General features: G+C 35.4%; 1 protein-coding gene across 1 annotated transcript in view; it reads left to right on the plus strand.

The window, feature by feature from the left end:
- The window catches only part of ANTXR2 (ANTXR cell adhesion molecule 2), a 143981-nt gene extending 133887 nt beyond the window's left edge, over positions 1–10094 (plus strand). The window contains exon 17 of the mRNA XM_011219018.3: positions 6816–10094. Within this exon, the coding sequence (XP_011217320.2) occupies positions 6816–6854 (39 nt within the window). The 3' untranslated portion in view covers positions 6855–10094. The remainder of the gene's footprint in view (positions 1–6815) is intronic.
- Positions 10095–13731: the final 3637 nt, after the last annotated feature.

Here is a 13731-nt window from a genome sequence, read left to right on the forward strand (position 1 = left end):
AGGCATTGCATGATAGGGTCTCTGCTTCCTCTCTGACCTCATCTTACACTTTCTCCATTGCTCAATCTGTTCCTGCACACTCTTTTCTATAGATATGCCAAGGATGCTTTCATCCCAGGGTCTTCGCACTTGGTTTCTCTAACAGGATTATTCTTCCCCCAGGTAGTCACAGTTTCATTGACTTCCTTTGAATCTCTGCTCAAGAGCTACCTTGAACACTTTTTATACAATTAGAATCCTCCAGTCCTGGTTTCCAACGGACTCATATATACTGATACTTTATACTGCCTTACTCTGATTCAGATTTGCCTTTATCTTTTGGTATGGATTATTCACAAGTGGTGCTGTGCACTTTATAATGCATCACATCAATTGGTCTACTATTAGGTATGCCAAGATAAATCAGAGAAAGCAGGTGGTAAAAGCCTGATCCATCATATTGACTAGTATATATTTTTGACATGGCCCACATTAGTGTTTCATAAATTTATTTTATTTTGGCATAAAATGTCCCAGACTCATCCTTTACATTTTCTGTTTTAAAATGGGAATAATCTCGAAGGGCCCTAGATGTTTTTAGTAGATAATGGTATTTAGAGAACACATTTTGGATATTAGGGGTGCTAATTGTTATTGGGCTGTCATTGTGTCTAAGCATTTTAGTACATAAAGCTAGAAAATTCAGTCGTTTTGAGAAAATCATGAGTTTATGGTATATTTTCAATTCTAATTTAGCATTAAGAGATTTTACTGAATATTTTAAAATGTATGCTTGTATCACCTTTTTCTTAACTTGGCTTTAACAATACTAAAGTACTTATTTGCTCTAACCTATTATATACATAGCTACATACGAATAATAAAATGGTATTAGTGAAGTTAAGATTGATGAGTGAAATAAAATATTTCTTTGCTGCTCTATTTATCCTTGGATTATATCCTATTATTGATACACAGGCAAAATACTGTTTTAGTCACTTGAAATAATTTTTTTCTGGGTGTAGTTATGTATCCAATTCATTTGGTTCAGTTTGTTTCCAGTTCTTATATCTCTGTATTTCATTTCTATTTGTTCTGTCCATTCTTTATTCTGTTTCTCCTTCTCTGCTCTCTTTTGGGTTAACATAGTAATTTTTTGTAATCCATATCACTTCCTCTGTCATGTTGCTAATCTGTAGCTGAGCTGGTTCTCAGTTTGATGCCTTCTTAGTTATTTTTAGTTCACTATTGACTTAAAAAATTTTGAGAGCAAGGTCAGGGATTTCTTTCCATCAGAGCTCTCTCTCTCTCTCTCTCTCTCTGCTTTACAGCCACCTGTGAGCTTTTTTGATTGCAGGCGAGTTTCCTTTGCTCTCCAGCTGCTAGTATCCCATCCCCTCACTCACACCCGCTGCCACTTTCTGTAGCTTGAGAGACCAGCTTCCATATTGATTCCTGCCTACAGCCTTTGACTGTCCAATGCCTTGCACTCTCAGAAGGCCTCATGAACCTTGGAGGGATTTTTCTCAGTTCTCCTGCTCCCGAGTTGCAGGCTGCTGCCTTATCATTTTAAAAGGCCCTGGGTCCCTCAGGGTTATTTTTCTCATTCTCCTCATTCCCCAAACCTTCAATGCACTGTTTCCTTCCAAAGGGAAGGTCCCTTTGGAGAGGGAAATATTTCTCTTTTGTCCTGACTTTCTCCCAGCTTTCAATTGACTACTTCCATGTTCTCAGGGAAAACCTCATGTATTATGGAAGGATCCCTCTCAGCTTTCCTGCCATGTCCTCAGTTTTGGCAGCATTCTGACTTGCTCTTAGTGAAGGCTATTTTAGTTTGTAGGGATTTCTTTTCTATTAAATATTTTTTTGAAAATGTAAAATATTTATGTTTGCATTTGATAGCATAAAAGATCTCATTGACCTTATTATCCACTCCACCCTGGGCCCCCCTTCCACCTATCAGTAACTGTTTCTATTTTCAAGGGAAATATTGGCTTTTTATTTCCATTTGAAAATATAAGTATGTATCAATTCTAGTGTATTTTTCTTCTTTGTATCATAAAATATTGCATAATGTATATACTATATGCAGCTTGATTTTTTCCGTTAATAAACCCTGTCCATTATTCCACAATAGTATATATAGAGAGAGATCTCCCTCATTCTTTTTAACAGCTGTATATGATTTATAATATTCCATTATCTATCTGTATCTTATAGTTAATTCACCTTGTCCATTACTGATGGATATTTGGATTATTTTCAGTCTTTTATTACATACCCATAATGCTACACTGTGCATTACAGAACTTATATACTGTCTTTCTCTAGCTTTAAGTTATATTTTAATTTTTTTATTGTTGGTTTAAAACCTAAGATACAATTAGTACTCTAATTGAGGTTAGAAAGTGGAAAATTATTCCTACATTACTTATGAATTGCCCAACTAAAAAGAATATATGGAATTCTGATTTTACATATATAATCCTTTTGGGCATCTACTTCCCATTACAATGTATCATGAGGCCTAAGAAGGTATTGTCAACAGTGTTCTTGGAAAACTGTCAAAATTGTGTGCACACACACACACACACACGTCTTACAAGCAATAACTTTGAAGGGTCAATTTCATGTCTTATTATGAGGTATGGATTAGATGTTTTATTAACTTCCAACTATGTGCCTGAATCTCAAGAAAAACTAGGAGACCAAGCTGAATATTTACAAAGTAAATGTTAACAGTATGTGTAGAGTCATTAAAATTTTGCAGGTGCCATAATAGAATGAAAAGGGGAAAAAACCCATTTGAAAGTAAATTTGTCAAGCAAACTCAGCACTTCATGACATTTACTGAATATCCTTATGGGATGTGGTCTCTGCCATAAAATGGGGCATTTATAGGTTGAGCTTCCATTACAAAAGAGAACGTGGATTTATATTTCAGCTCAAAATCTTGCACTTTTATTTTGAGCAGAGAATATACATGTTATCTTATCTTATATATATATATATATAATTATATGTGTTTATATATAAATTGCTCTCTCTATATTGTATCTCATATATAGATAGATCTCTGTCACATATATATGAGAAAGAGAGAAAGATGATGGTATGTGCCCTCTCTTCATTCTTGTACCTACAGTTGCTGCAGAAAATCTCCGCCCAGAGAGCCTATTGTGTCCTCAAGTCGGCATTCTTTCCTGATAATCATGATTTCCTGGACCTCTTGAATTGTTTTGTGTCTTTCTATATGTATCTGTGTTTTGTATACAATTTTAAATTTGAATCACTGTTTACAGTTTCACAGAGCATGAAGGTTTAGTAAATTCTTTTTAGAAGTGAGATATAAATAAATCAGCGATCTGTGTTTGAAAAGTCTAACTAAAGTGCAGTTGTATGCTTCAGCCTGTCAATGGATATTTATGAGGTGAGCATAATACTATAACAGTTATAGCAGTGAAATATATCCTGTGCAGATAGCTAGTAAAGGAGTTCACAAGCGTTAATGCCAGCAGAATTTTAATGCTCAAGAGATGGGAAACATGGCACTTGCTCTGGCTAACACTACTATTACTGGCTATAATGAAAAGGAAAGGTGAAATCAGTTTTCAAAGATTGTAACAGAGTTGGGGTCTATGTACTTAACCAACAGCAAATATGTCAGTTTCTATTGTTACCTTGTTTTCATCTCTTGTTTAGTTAACTTCAGAGCAGTAACAGTACCAGACAATTTTATTTTGGGCATCAATTTCCCATTTCTATGTATGATGAGACCCAAGAGAAGGAATTGCCAACAAGGATTTCTGGAGAAATGGCAATGAACTTCTTACTCTAATAGATACTTGTTAAATGCCTGAAAATCACTTAAGTGAAGTTAAAGCTGACAGATTCTAATTGTGAATTTAGACTTTGTTATGACCAAAGTTTTATTTGTAATTTATCCTTGATACATTTTGTTCCTTCTTAGGCTGAGGGAAAGTGGGTAGTGGAGTAAAATTCTGCACAGAGCTCTACTCTAAGAGACGAATTGATGCGTTAATACATTTCAAGTTTATAAAGAATGAATCATATTGTGCTTATTTTTTTTAGAAGCCAAAGAAAACAAAGTAAAGCTTTCAGTCATTAGACTAGGGTATTTATTCTTATAGAAGAACTTTTGGGATTTTATGAGTAGTATTATAGTTTTAATATGCTTCCATGTATAAACTTTAAGTTCTATGTTAATTATCTAAGTTAACTCAGATTAAGTTCAAATTAATCATCATTTGATATCTGCTATCTGCCGAGTACTTCATTAAGTTGCACCAGAATAAGAAAAGGCAACAAAGAAGGGAAGTAGACATGACATCTTTTTGTGTAAGGTAGAAGCTGAGGTAATTCATTTGTTGGAGGGTTTTGAAGGTTAAGCTCAATGTGGAATCTTCATGATTAAGAAAGTTTAAATTTAAGAAAGAAATATCTATTAGTTTACATTGACTATAACTGATCTACTCCTAAAGAAGTCTTAAGAAAAAACCTACCATAAAACTTCAGAATAAATATAAAGAAATAATTATGGGCCAAAGTCAAGATACAGCTATACCAGAAAGTGAACACTAAGGGTGGTAATAACTTCTAGAACGTCATGTGCCTGAGCTTTTTGAAAGGCAGCTCACAAAAAGAAAGGCTGGGTCATGGTTGCCATTATATAATATAAAGGAAGCACATAAACTTACCGGAAGTGACAAGCTTTTTTCTAGCTAGCTGATCAGGACTTAATCCCAAAGTTTGGAAGAGTGGAAGTCAGGACCTCAGGGTCAAAATCAATAGGGTTTTCTTCATTTGAGTTTGTATGTCTATAATTAAACCTCATCAAATGAAATGAAAAATAATTAGGTCTGCCATAATTTAGGCATCGAAGTGATTTTAAGAATTCAGGTGAACTATGAATCTCATTTTTTTAAAACTATCCAGTTAATTAAAGTAAGTGAATCTGAGTCACTAAGATGAATCTGGTGTGTAGAAGAAAACTGGTCAGAGAAGGAGCCCTGTATCTACAGCTAGTTAATTAGTGATGACACTCAAGCAAAAGTAGAGATTCATGATAACTTCCTTTCAAAATTATGCAGAAGAGAGAAAACTTTCACTTTTTTGGTCCATAAATACACAAGAAAAAGATGTCATTAATTCCTATCTTTGCTGCCATAATGTAATTCTTCATGTATTTGTTGGATTCTTGAAAGATTCCAGAAGATCATAATTTTAATGTCCATCACTGTTTTCATAAGCATAGTTCAGATCTATTTTTATTGCATATATAGTTATACTATTGTGGCTTAGAAGCACTGTTTTATTGCTTTCCTCAAATATTTATTATGTCATTTCTCCTACCTGTCCTCCTTGAAAAAAATGTGTAGAGAAGGGATATGTAATGAAAATAACATTTTTAATGTTTCCATGGCTTTTGGTGTCATACTTAGCTAATCTGGAGAACATCTTTTCACTTAATATTCTTTCTAAAGATCTTGTTTGAAGGTTGTAGACAATACAAAAATATGGTCTGAGTGTATGACCTATGACCATTGCATTACCAAGGATTTTGACTTCAGTCTCAGGTGGTCTTGTCTCTGCTTTTCTCACACTCCCTTTTGAACAGATATTATTTGTAGACATCAGGTACAAAGTAAGTAATACAATTAACAATTGTAATAATGTTTCCTCCAAAGTATTTAGAAAATATATAATTTGGTGATTGTAATGGAAACTACAATTGAGCAGCCATTTTTGAGAGGAAAAGGGACCAACATCCTGTTTTGACGTTCCAGGCTTTCTTCTCCAACAATATTTGTTGTTCCTTTTGAATATTCCCATGTACTGGATATTTAAAACAAATTTATTGTTCATATTTAGAGAGAAATAAAGAGAAGTTCTAAAATCTGAAGTTAGCAGATATTAGGACAAATAGGAAAGTCTCATAAAATGACAATCCTTACCCTAATTTAGAAAGCAGTATGCTAGCTTTTGGCCTGTTGAGAAGTCTGGATGTGATTTATGTAGTACAGGGTATCAGCAGGGTCATACCAAGGAGCGGGAAAGCGGGGATCCTTTATCAATAATTGAAAACTTTGTTTTCAAGTAATTCTTAGATTATTTACAATGATGTTTGAAACAGTGTGTCTTCGTAACCTTTCCTGAAGTGCTAAGGAGTTGGAATGACGAAGTCTCTTAAAAAATGTGGAATGCAAATAAATAGTCACCATTTGGAGAGGACATAGAATGATGGTGTGTAGTTGTGCACAGAGAAATGGTCAACAACAGAGGACAGGTTTTCTAAGTCTTTTGGAAAAGCCAGTTATAAAATGCAATCAGAAAGAGATGAATCTCTCCCCTTGCTCCCTGAATCCTGATCGTCAGCCTCTTACTACTTCTCAAGTGCATTCCTCATGTATACATTTTAGAAGCACCAGTTTTATATCGGTTTTAAAAGCACCAGATTGCAGAAAGGAGCACTTTCATTTAAATCCATTATAGAAGGAAACATAGGGTTTGGCTTTGATATTTTTATTGCTAAGATAGTAATGCTGTACTTTAAATAGCAATAACACAGTTCTATTTTACATAGAGTTCTTTCCACTCTCATTTTACCATACCATCGTGTAGATGAACTTGCTGTGGAAAAGATCTGAATGAACCATCATGCTTTGACCCAATGGGAAAAATATGACTTCATGGTTCATCTTAACATTGACCTGTTCTTGTGTAATCGTTATTATATTATGGTAGGAAAAGTAGGTGTTCTTATGCTTTTTTGTAATTGCTTTAATAATTCAATAATGATTTTTTTTCTTTTCTAGGGCCGGTGCATAAACTTCTCCCGAGTTCCATCTCAGTAAAAGGAAAGCAGGAAGACCAAGAAGGTATGAAGACACATCTTCGCACTGCTGATTTCCAACCAAATGAAAAAAAAAAGTGCATTTCAGAAGTTTTTGGAAGAACAGCTTTCTTCCTCTCAGTCAGGAAATGTTTTCTCTGCCTTCTGCTTTGCTTGCACGAAACATTTTTAAATACTTGTTCTGCCATCTACATGAGAGCTGATGAAACCCAGTGGTAACTCATGATTCATGACATTGAAAATAAAGACTCATGTTATTCTACATGCTATGGTTTATACAAGAAAGTTTGTTGGAATGTGGAGAGGAGGAAAAAGCAAAAACAACAGCATGAACAGGATATCAAAACAGGGACCACGGTACAATTGCCCGCGATGGACTTGTAATGGAGAGAGGAGTGTTTTACATGGAAACTTGGCACTTGCGTTTTTACATCACAAGATTGTCCGCCGCAGGCAGAGTATGAAATTTCCCACCAGGCCAAGCAAACAGAGGAGTCCGTTGCCTTATAGCTATGTCAGATCACAAAATCCTCCCAAGTCCCCTATCACAGTGTGCCTTACGGGAAGCTTCTGACTGGAAAATCTTGTCATTCTAACACTGAAAAGTGCACACGCATGACAAAATGTAGACAGGATGCCTCCAGGTATTGGTAGCAAGCAAGATTTTGCCCTTTGGTTTTTGAAGACACCTTTCTTTCATTATGCACTCGGGAAAAGAAGAAAATTAATAGAGCGTTATTCCACAGGAAGACAGCCTCTAACTGGAGATCTTGAGTGGAGTATGAGGGACTTGTGCTTCGAGAACTCGTCCCTGGAAGTGGTAGATTTACCCCACTCTCTATGTTTAGAGTTTAGTAGTGCATAAAGCATTAATATCTGTAAACATACCGGGAGTTTGTTTTGCTTTTAATTTAAAGGAAGCGGTAACCACAAAGCTTCCGCTCAGGGTTTTTCCTTCCTCCAAGTCTCCAAGGGCTCTTCAGCGTCACAAGCCAGCAACTCTCTTTGCATGAAAATTTCAAAGTTTAATTAATATAATTAAAGGCAACAGCAAGCAGCAGCCTGTGAAGATTTTGCTCATCTTTTTTATGCCTTTTGACATTGAATGACCTATTACTGTATGCGCATTACTTGGATTTTGAGGGGCACGCTACCTTGGTTATGATTCCGTAGAGAAAAAAAAGACCTCCTCTCATCAATTTATAGATTAAATTTTCAGGAGGGTCGGCCACCACAAAACATCGAAATGTATGTATTATAATTTTTTAGAAAAACCACCATTGTGTCACGTCGACGATGCCAAATTATGTTAGCGTGAGCGGAAACACTGTGGGGGAGGAAGAAGGCAGCAGCTGAAGAAAAAAGCTCAAATGATCTAGTCACTTTCGATACTGTACTTCAGATGCGAAATGGATATTCGACTGGAAACCTGACAAAGCGCGCCTGCTTTGATGTGAACTGGTATAGACAATGACCAGTGGCTGGGTCAGTGGGATGTCTCTCTGCGAGCACAAAGGCTTATCAAATGACACTAAAAATAAGTTCAACAAGCATCACATTGGAAGGGAGAAGGCGAACATTTCATGTTTGGCGGGCATGTGCGTGCACAAGACAGAAAGAGCGATTTGGAGTATCCCGGTATAATTACCCCCATTGTGCTCTTAATGGAAATTTCAGAGGACGGGAGTGATTCTGTTGGTTGGTGTCCAGATTTGTGGCACGGCTCCAAGAAGCCTTACTCACACACACAAGTATATATATACATGCATATCCTCTAGCTTGAATCATTTGCTCAAGTTTATTTATGTCACTGGCTGGCTGGATCCAAAGTCATGTGTCTACATATTCATAAATAAAATTTTACCTGTGCCTCTGCTACCATTTTATTTAAGCCCACATAAACTCAAGCTTTGTTTGGCTAAATATATAATTGTCCTGGTTAGTTTCAGGACAGAATCATATTCAGTTCCAAGATGTTGCTTATGGTCACAAATGATACTATTGGCATTAATTATCCATGTGTGCAAGTGTGACTTGGAAGCCTGTTATATGCCCAATGAGTTCTTGTAGACCTTTGCTCTACATTTGCATCTGGGACAGCACGTATTGCTGTTTTCTTAAACTGGCGCTTCATTAATGATCCATGCACACCCATAAATGGTATTTAAGAGCACCAAAGATTCTACAGAAGCTAAGGCTGTTTCTTTGGAAGTCACTTGGAATTTGTCTACTGTTGTGTGGCATTTAGATTTTGCCACATAAGCAGTGAGAGTAGACCTCTGTCCTTAAAGGACAAAAGAGCTTTCCGTAGATTGTAACGTAAATGGGTTTCCAGTTCTAATGCCACTATGAAGAGCTCTCATTGAAGAGGGAGAGACAATGGTCTCTATGTAGACTAAAAAAGTACCATTCATAAAGTTCAAAGACAGATGGAATTTCATTGCACTTAAAGATATGAACCAGATCGATGCTATTTTCTCTCATTTTGTCATTTAGCACATAGAAGAATTTGCTTTGAAAGAGTGCTGTTTACTCACCAAAGATCTAAATAAAAAACCTCTATACCTTCTAAACAGGAAAATAAAACATTAGAATAAAGCCATTTCTATAAGTTTAATAACATTTTTAATATTTTGTAAAGAGAAAGAGTTCCTATTTAATTTTCTGGACATAATGTCAGTCAAGATCTACTTTCCATGTGTAAACGAGGAATTCTTTATCCATAATCCATTTGTGTTGCATAAGGTTGCAACAACAATTAAGTGGGAAATGATTCCTAACTTATGTGTCTACTCTGCCTGGAAAGAAAGTTTTGAAGGCATCTATATATATTTCATAACAATGTCTGTTCTTTATGGATTTGATCCATAAATATTTATCTATCTGAAAACTTTGATACTTGGAATGTTTTCCTTAAAGCATTTGGTGCTCCAAGAAAAAACATTTGGTGCTAAGAGTTGCAGCACTGATGCCTTTCCCCAAGTTAATTCTATTTTAAAATTTTCTATTTCCTTCCCAATGAGATGCGGAGTAAAATTTGAGACCCTCCATTAAGTAGGGAGCAGCATCTGTCACCTATAGATAAGTCTTCTTTTGACAAAAATATAGAAGGCTTAAGCCTCCTCTATTTCAAATTGTTTGCAAAATGATTTGCTTATATCCCCCCTGAACTTTATTCGAACCATTTTAAATCATAAATTATTCAGTATTTGTTTTTCTAATAAATCCTTCCTGCATAGAAGATCTGGGTGTCCCTGTGAAGTTAATAACTTTACTACCTAAATATCACTGGCCATTGTTTACTGCTCAGAGGCAATTTATTAGTTTCGTTTTAAAATCAAAACACTGTCTATATTATGGCCAAAAGGTATTTAAAACATTTTTTGGTTGATCAGTTTCCAGACATCATTTTTGAATTTTAAGAGCACGAAATATAATTAGATCACACGCACCAGTGTTGTAAAGCCCTGTGGCTTCCTTCCCCCTCCGTGGCAAAACCTGGGCTTCACTTTTATCAGGTTTCGGGCAGCATCACATTACTTTCGGAAGTCTATCAGGCTTGTATTACTAAAAAAATTTGGGTGGGTATGTCATTCAGGAGAGAAATATATACATTCTTTATTTTAATATGAAAGGAAACATATAATCTAGAATTAGAGTATCTGGTACATCTGTCATCTGTTTAAAGAAAGAAAGGGGATGGGTGAGGCTAGCGTATGTTTGCAGATAATGAAGTTGAGTACCGCCATTATTCTAGTCTAGGGGTTAGAGCAATACTTTGCTCAGCGAACTTCTATGGCATATTTCTTTTTTTTTTTTTTTAAGATTTTATTTATTCAACAGAGATAGAGACAGCCAGCGAGAGAGGGAACACAAGCAGGGGAAGTGGGAGAGGAAGAAGCAGGCTCATAGCAGAAGAGCCTGATGTGGGGCTCGATCCCGTAACGCCGGGATCACACCCTGAGCCGAAGGCAGACGCTTAACCGCTGTGCCACCCAGGCGCCCCCTATGGCATATTTCTGAGAGCACTTTTAATTTTGGTATATTCCTACACTTGCTAGGATATAATTCAGTCAAATTGACCAAAGGAAAAAAATTTTGAGAACTCATAATGCAGCAAGCCCTTTGCTGTTTTATGAAAAAAAGTATTTTTGTGCTCTTCTGCCAAAAGAAAATGCTGATTAAAAAAGTACACCGTTGAACATGCAAATTTATTAAAATGTGCTTGTTCAGATTACTTTACACGACCTATATTAAGGTAATGTGGGGTGTGTGTGCAAGAGAGGGTGAGTGTATTGTACTACATGCGTACCCTCTTAATCTTAGGGAACAGTGATGAATGACCTGGCCCATAGAGCCAGCTGCCAACTAACTTGCTGAAATGGAACTGACCGGCTTCTCAACCGTAGACTAGAGATGGACTGGAGATATCTCAGGCTCCTTCCAGCTCTGACAACATTTCTGTGAATATAGTCATATTGGAGGTTATAGTATTTATGTATTTCATATTTTTAATGACTGGCCTCATTTGGAGAGCACAGCACTATTAGCTCTGTAAACTGCCAATTAGTTACCAAAAAGACATTGAACCATAGTACATAATTTTATAATTAGCCATAATAGAGTACTTTCTCAGTTAATTTCTTACAACTAGAATTTGTCAAAGAGGCAACTGATAATAAAATTTGTATCTAATGAAACCTCTGAAATGATGTGTAAAAAATATTGGGAAGTATATCTGTGTATTTAGCTCTGACTTTACAGTCATAGCATGTGTCTCAAAGGCATATATAAAGATGTATAGAAATTGTTACAATACACTTATGCTATCAATTTTAATGATGAGGTACTTTGTACACTGCAGAAAGTTATTAAACCCTTCTCTCCCTTAGTCAAAATTAGAAAACAATCTTAATTGACAATAACTGCGCTATGTTCCCCATAGGAAGTATTCAAAATGGCAAACATTTTACTGAATAATTTGAATACTACTTAGGATATGTAGTATGTTAGAATTGCTAAACTTTGACAAAGTCACCATTGTTTTATTGTAGAAGGAAACTGTGGAAGTAAGAAAAAAAAAAGGGTGCTTCACATTGTCTCCTAATCACTATAAAGTTATTTATGTTTTAGGTAAATTATATTTGCAAGATTGTAAATGTCAGTGGATAATCCAAAAGAAATTGTAAAATGTACGTTTAAGTAGATCTCAATTTGGTTAGAAACATCATGAGTTAATCTTATAAAATATATACTATCCAAAAGATATGCATTGCCTTTATGCACTAAAAGGCAAGGTGAGTCAACAACTTAGATGCAAAAGAAAGGAACTGAGAACTTCCCAAGTCGTAGATAATAGAAAAAGGAAATTGTTACATCATGTGCTAAATTAGAAGCAAATGTAAACCTCTAGCCATGCTTTTGTACTCCACCATCTGATTTGCGTAAGTAACTGGGGAAAGAAAAACTCACAATATAAAATAAGATTGACTAGTTCTAGCAGATGACACCTGTAAATAGAATTTTTACCAGTTGAAATTCTGATGTGAAATGAGATGATTATCATTATCACACTAAAGTTTTCTTTTGAGTTCTTTTTTTAACATCCCATAATCCTAAAAGTCTCTGTTAATTAAATAGAGCAATGACAGACCTTCATCTTCTTTAAATACTTTGTTTGTGTGAGGCTGTCACATGGAAAGAAAGATTATATTTTAAACAATATGTTCAAGTGTAAAAAAATCTTCAGCAAATTCTTAATGTTTAAAAAAATGGGAAAAAGTTCCAGGACTTTTGTAATTAACATCACAGGGTTCTTCATAAGGAGACGAGTGTTTCAGAAAGATTGAAAAGATTTCAAATATATTTTTTAAAAGGATGTCAAAGACTATATTACTCAATATTCAGTGTGTTTTATCTCATTTTAAAGGATATTGGTATGATTAGAATAATATAGCACAACATTAAAAGCAAAAGAAAATCACAATGGCATTACTGTTTGTTCAATATCTCTGTATTCCTGCCACCATCCAGAAAGCACTGAAATGATGTATTTATATCAATGATTTTAAAAATTTAATTCAAACAGTAAAGAATGACGAGTTCACAAGTGGTTTCAAAATTATTAAATCTATTGAACTGGTAGAGTAAAGATAGTATAATCATCAAATTATTTTTCTAATCATATACAATGAAAGGGATTACTGTGCTTTCAAAAAGATTTCCCCCAACCCTTAAAAAATCAGTCCAATAATCTTAACCCAAGGTCATTATGCATATGTTCAGAATTTCTAACTTGGAAAAAATGCTCTTAGTATCAATTAAATTGAGAAGAGAGGGCTTGCATTACTTTTCTGTCGCTTCTATCGCAAATTTCCACAAACTTAGTGGCTTAAAACAACACAAACTTCTCCTCTTCGAGGTCTGGAGGTCCGAAGTCCAAAATCCATTTCAATGAGCTGAAAAGTTAAGGTTTCAGCAGCATTAGTTCCTTTTGGAGGCTCTAAGAGGAGGATTTGTTTCCTCGTCTTTTTCCGCTTCTAGTGACCACCTGCAACCTTGCCTTTGGCCCCTTCTTCCGTCTTCAAAATATATCATTCCAATTTCTGCCTCAATCATCACATCCCTTTCTGTTTTTCTGATTTCCTTCCTTAAAGTCCTTCACATAATCATAGCTATAGAGTCCCGTTGCCATGAGTGGGTAACAGTCACAGGTTCTGGGGATTAGAACATGGACGTCTTGTGGAGGCATTATTCAGCCTACCACAAAGATTAGAATGACTTAACTCTCATTAGATATTTCCCTTGTATCTAACACTCTAAGAAAATACAAGTTGCATTCAACTGTCTCCATTAAATCCTTGCCTGCCCATATTCTT

This window comes from Ailuropoda melanoleuca, chromosome 11 (assembly GCF_002007445.2).
Source record: "Ailuropoda melanoleuca isolate Jingjing chromosome 11, ASM200744v2, whole genome shotgun sequence".
NCBI lineage: Eukaryota > Metazoa > Chordata > Mammalia > Carnivora > Ursidae > Ailuropoda > Ailuropoda melanoleuca.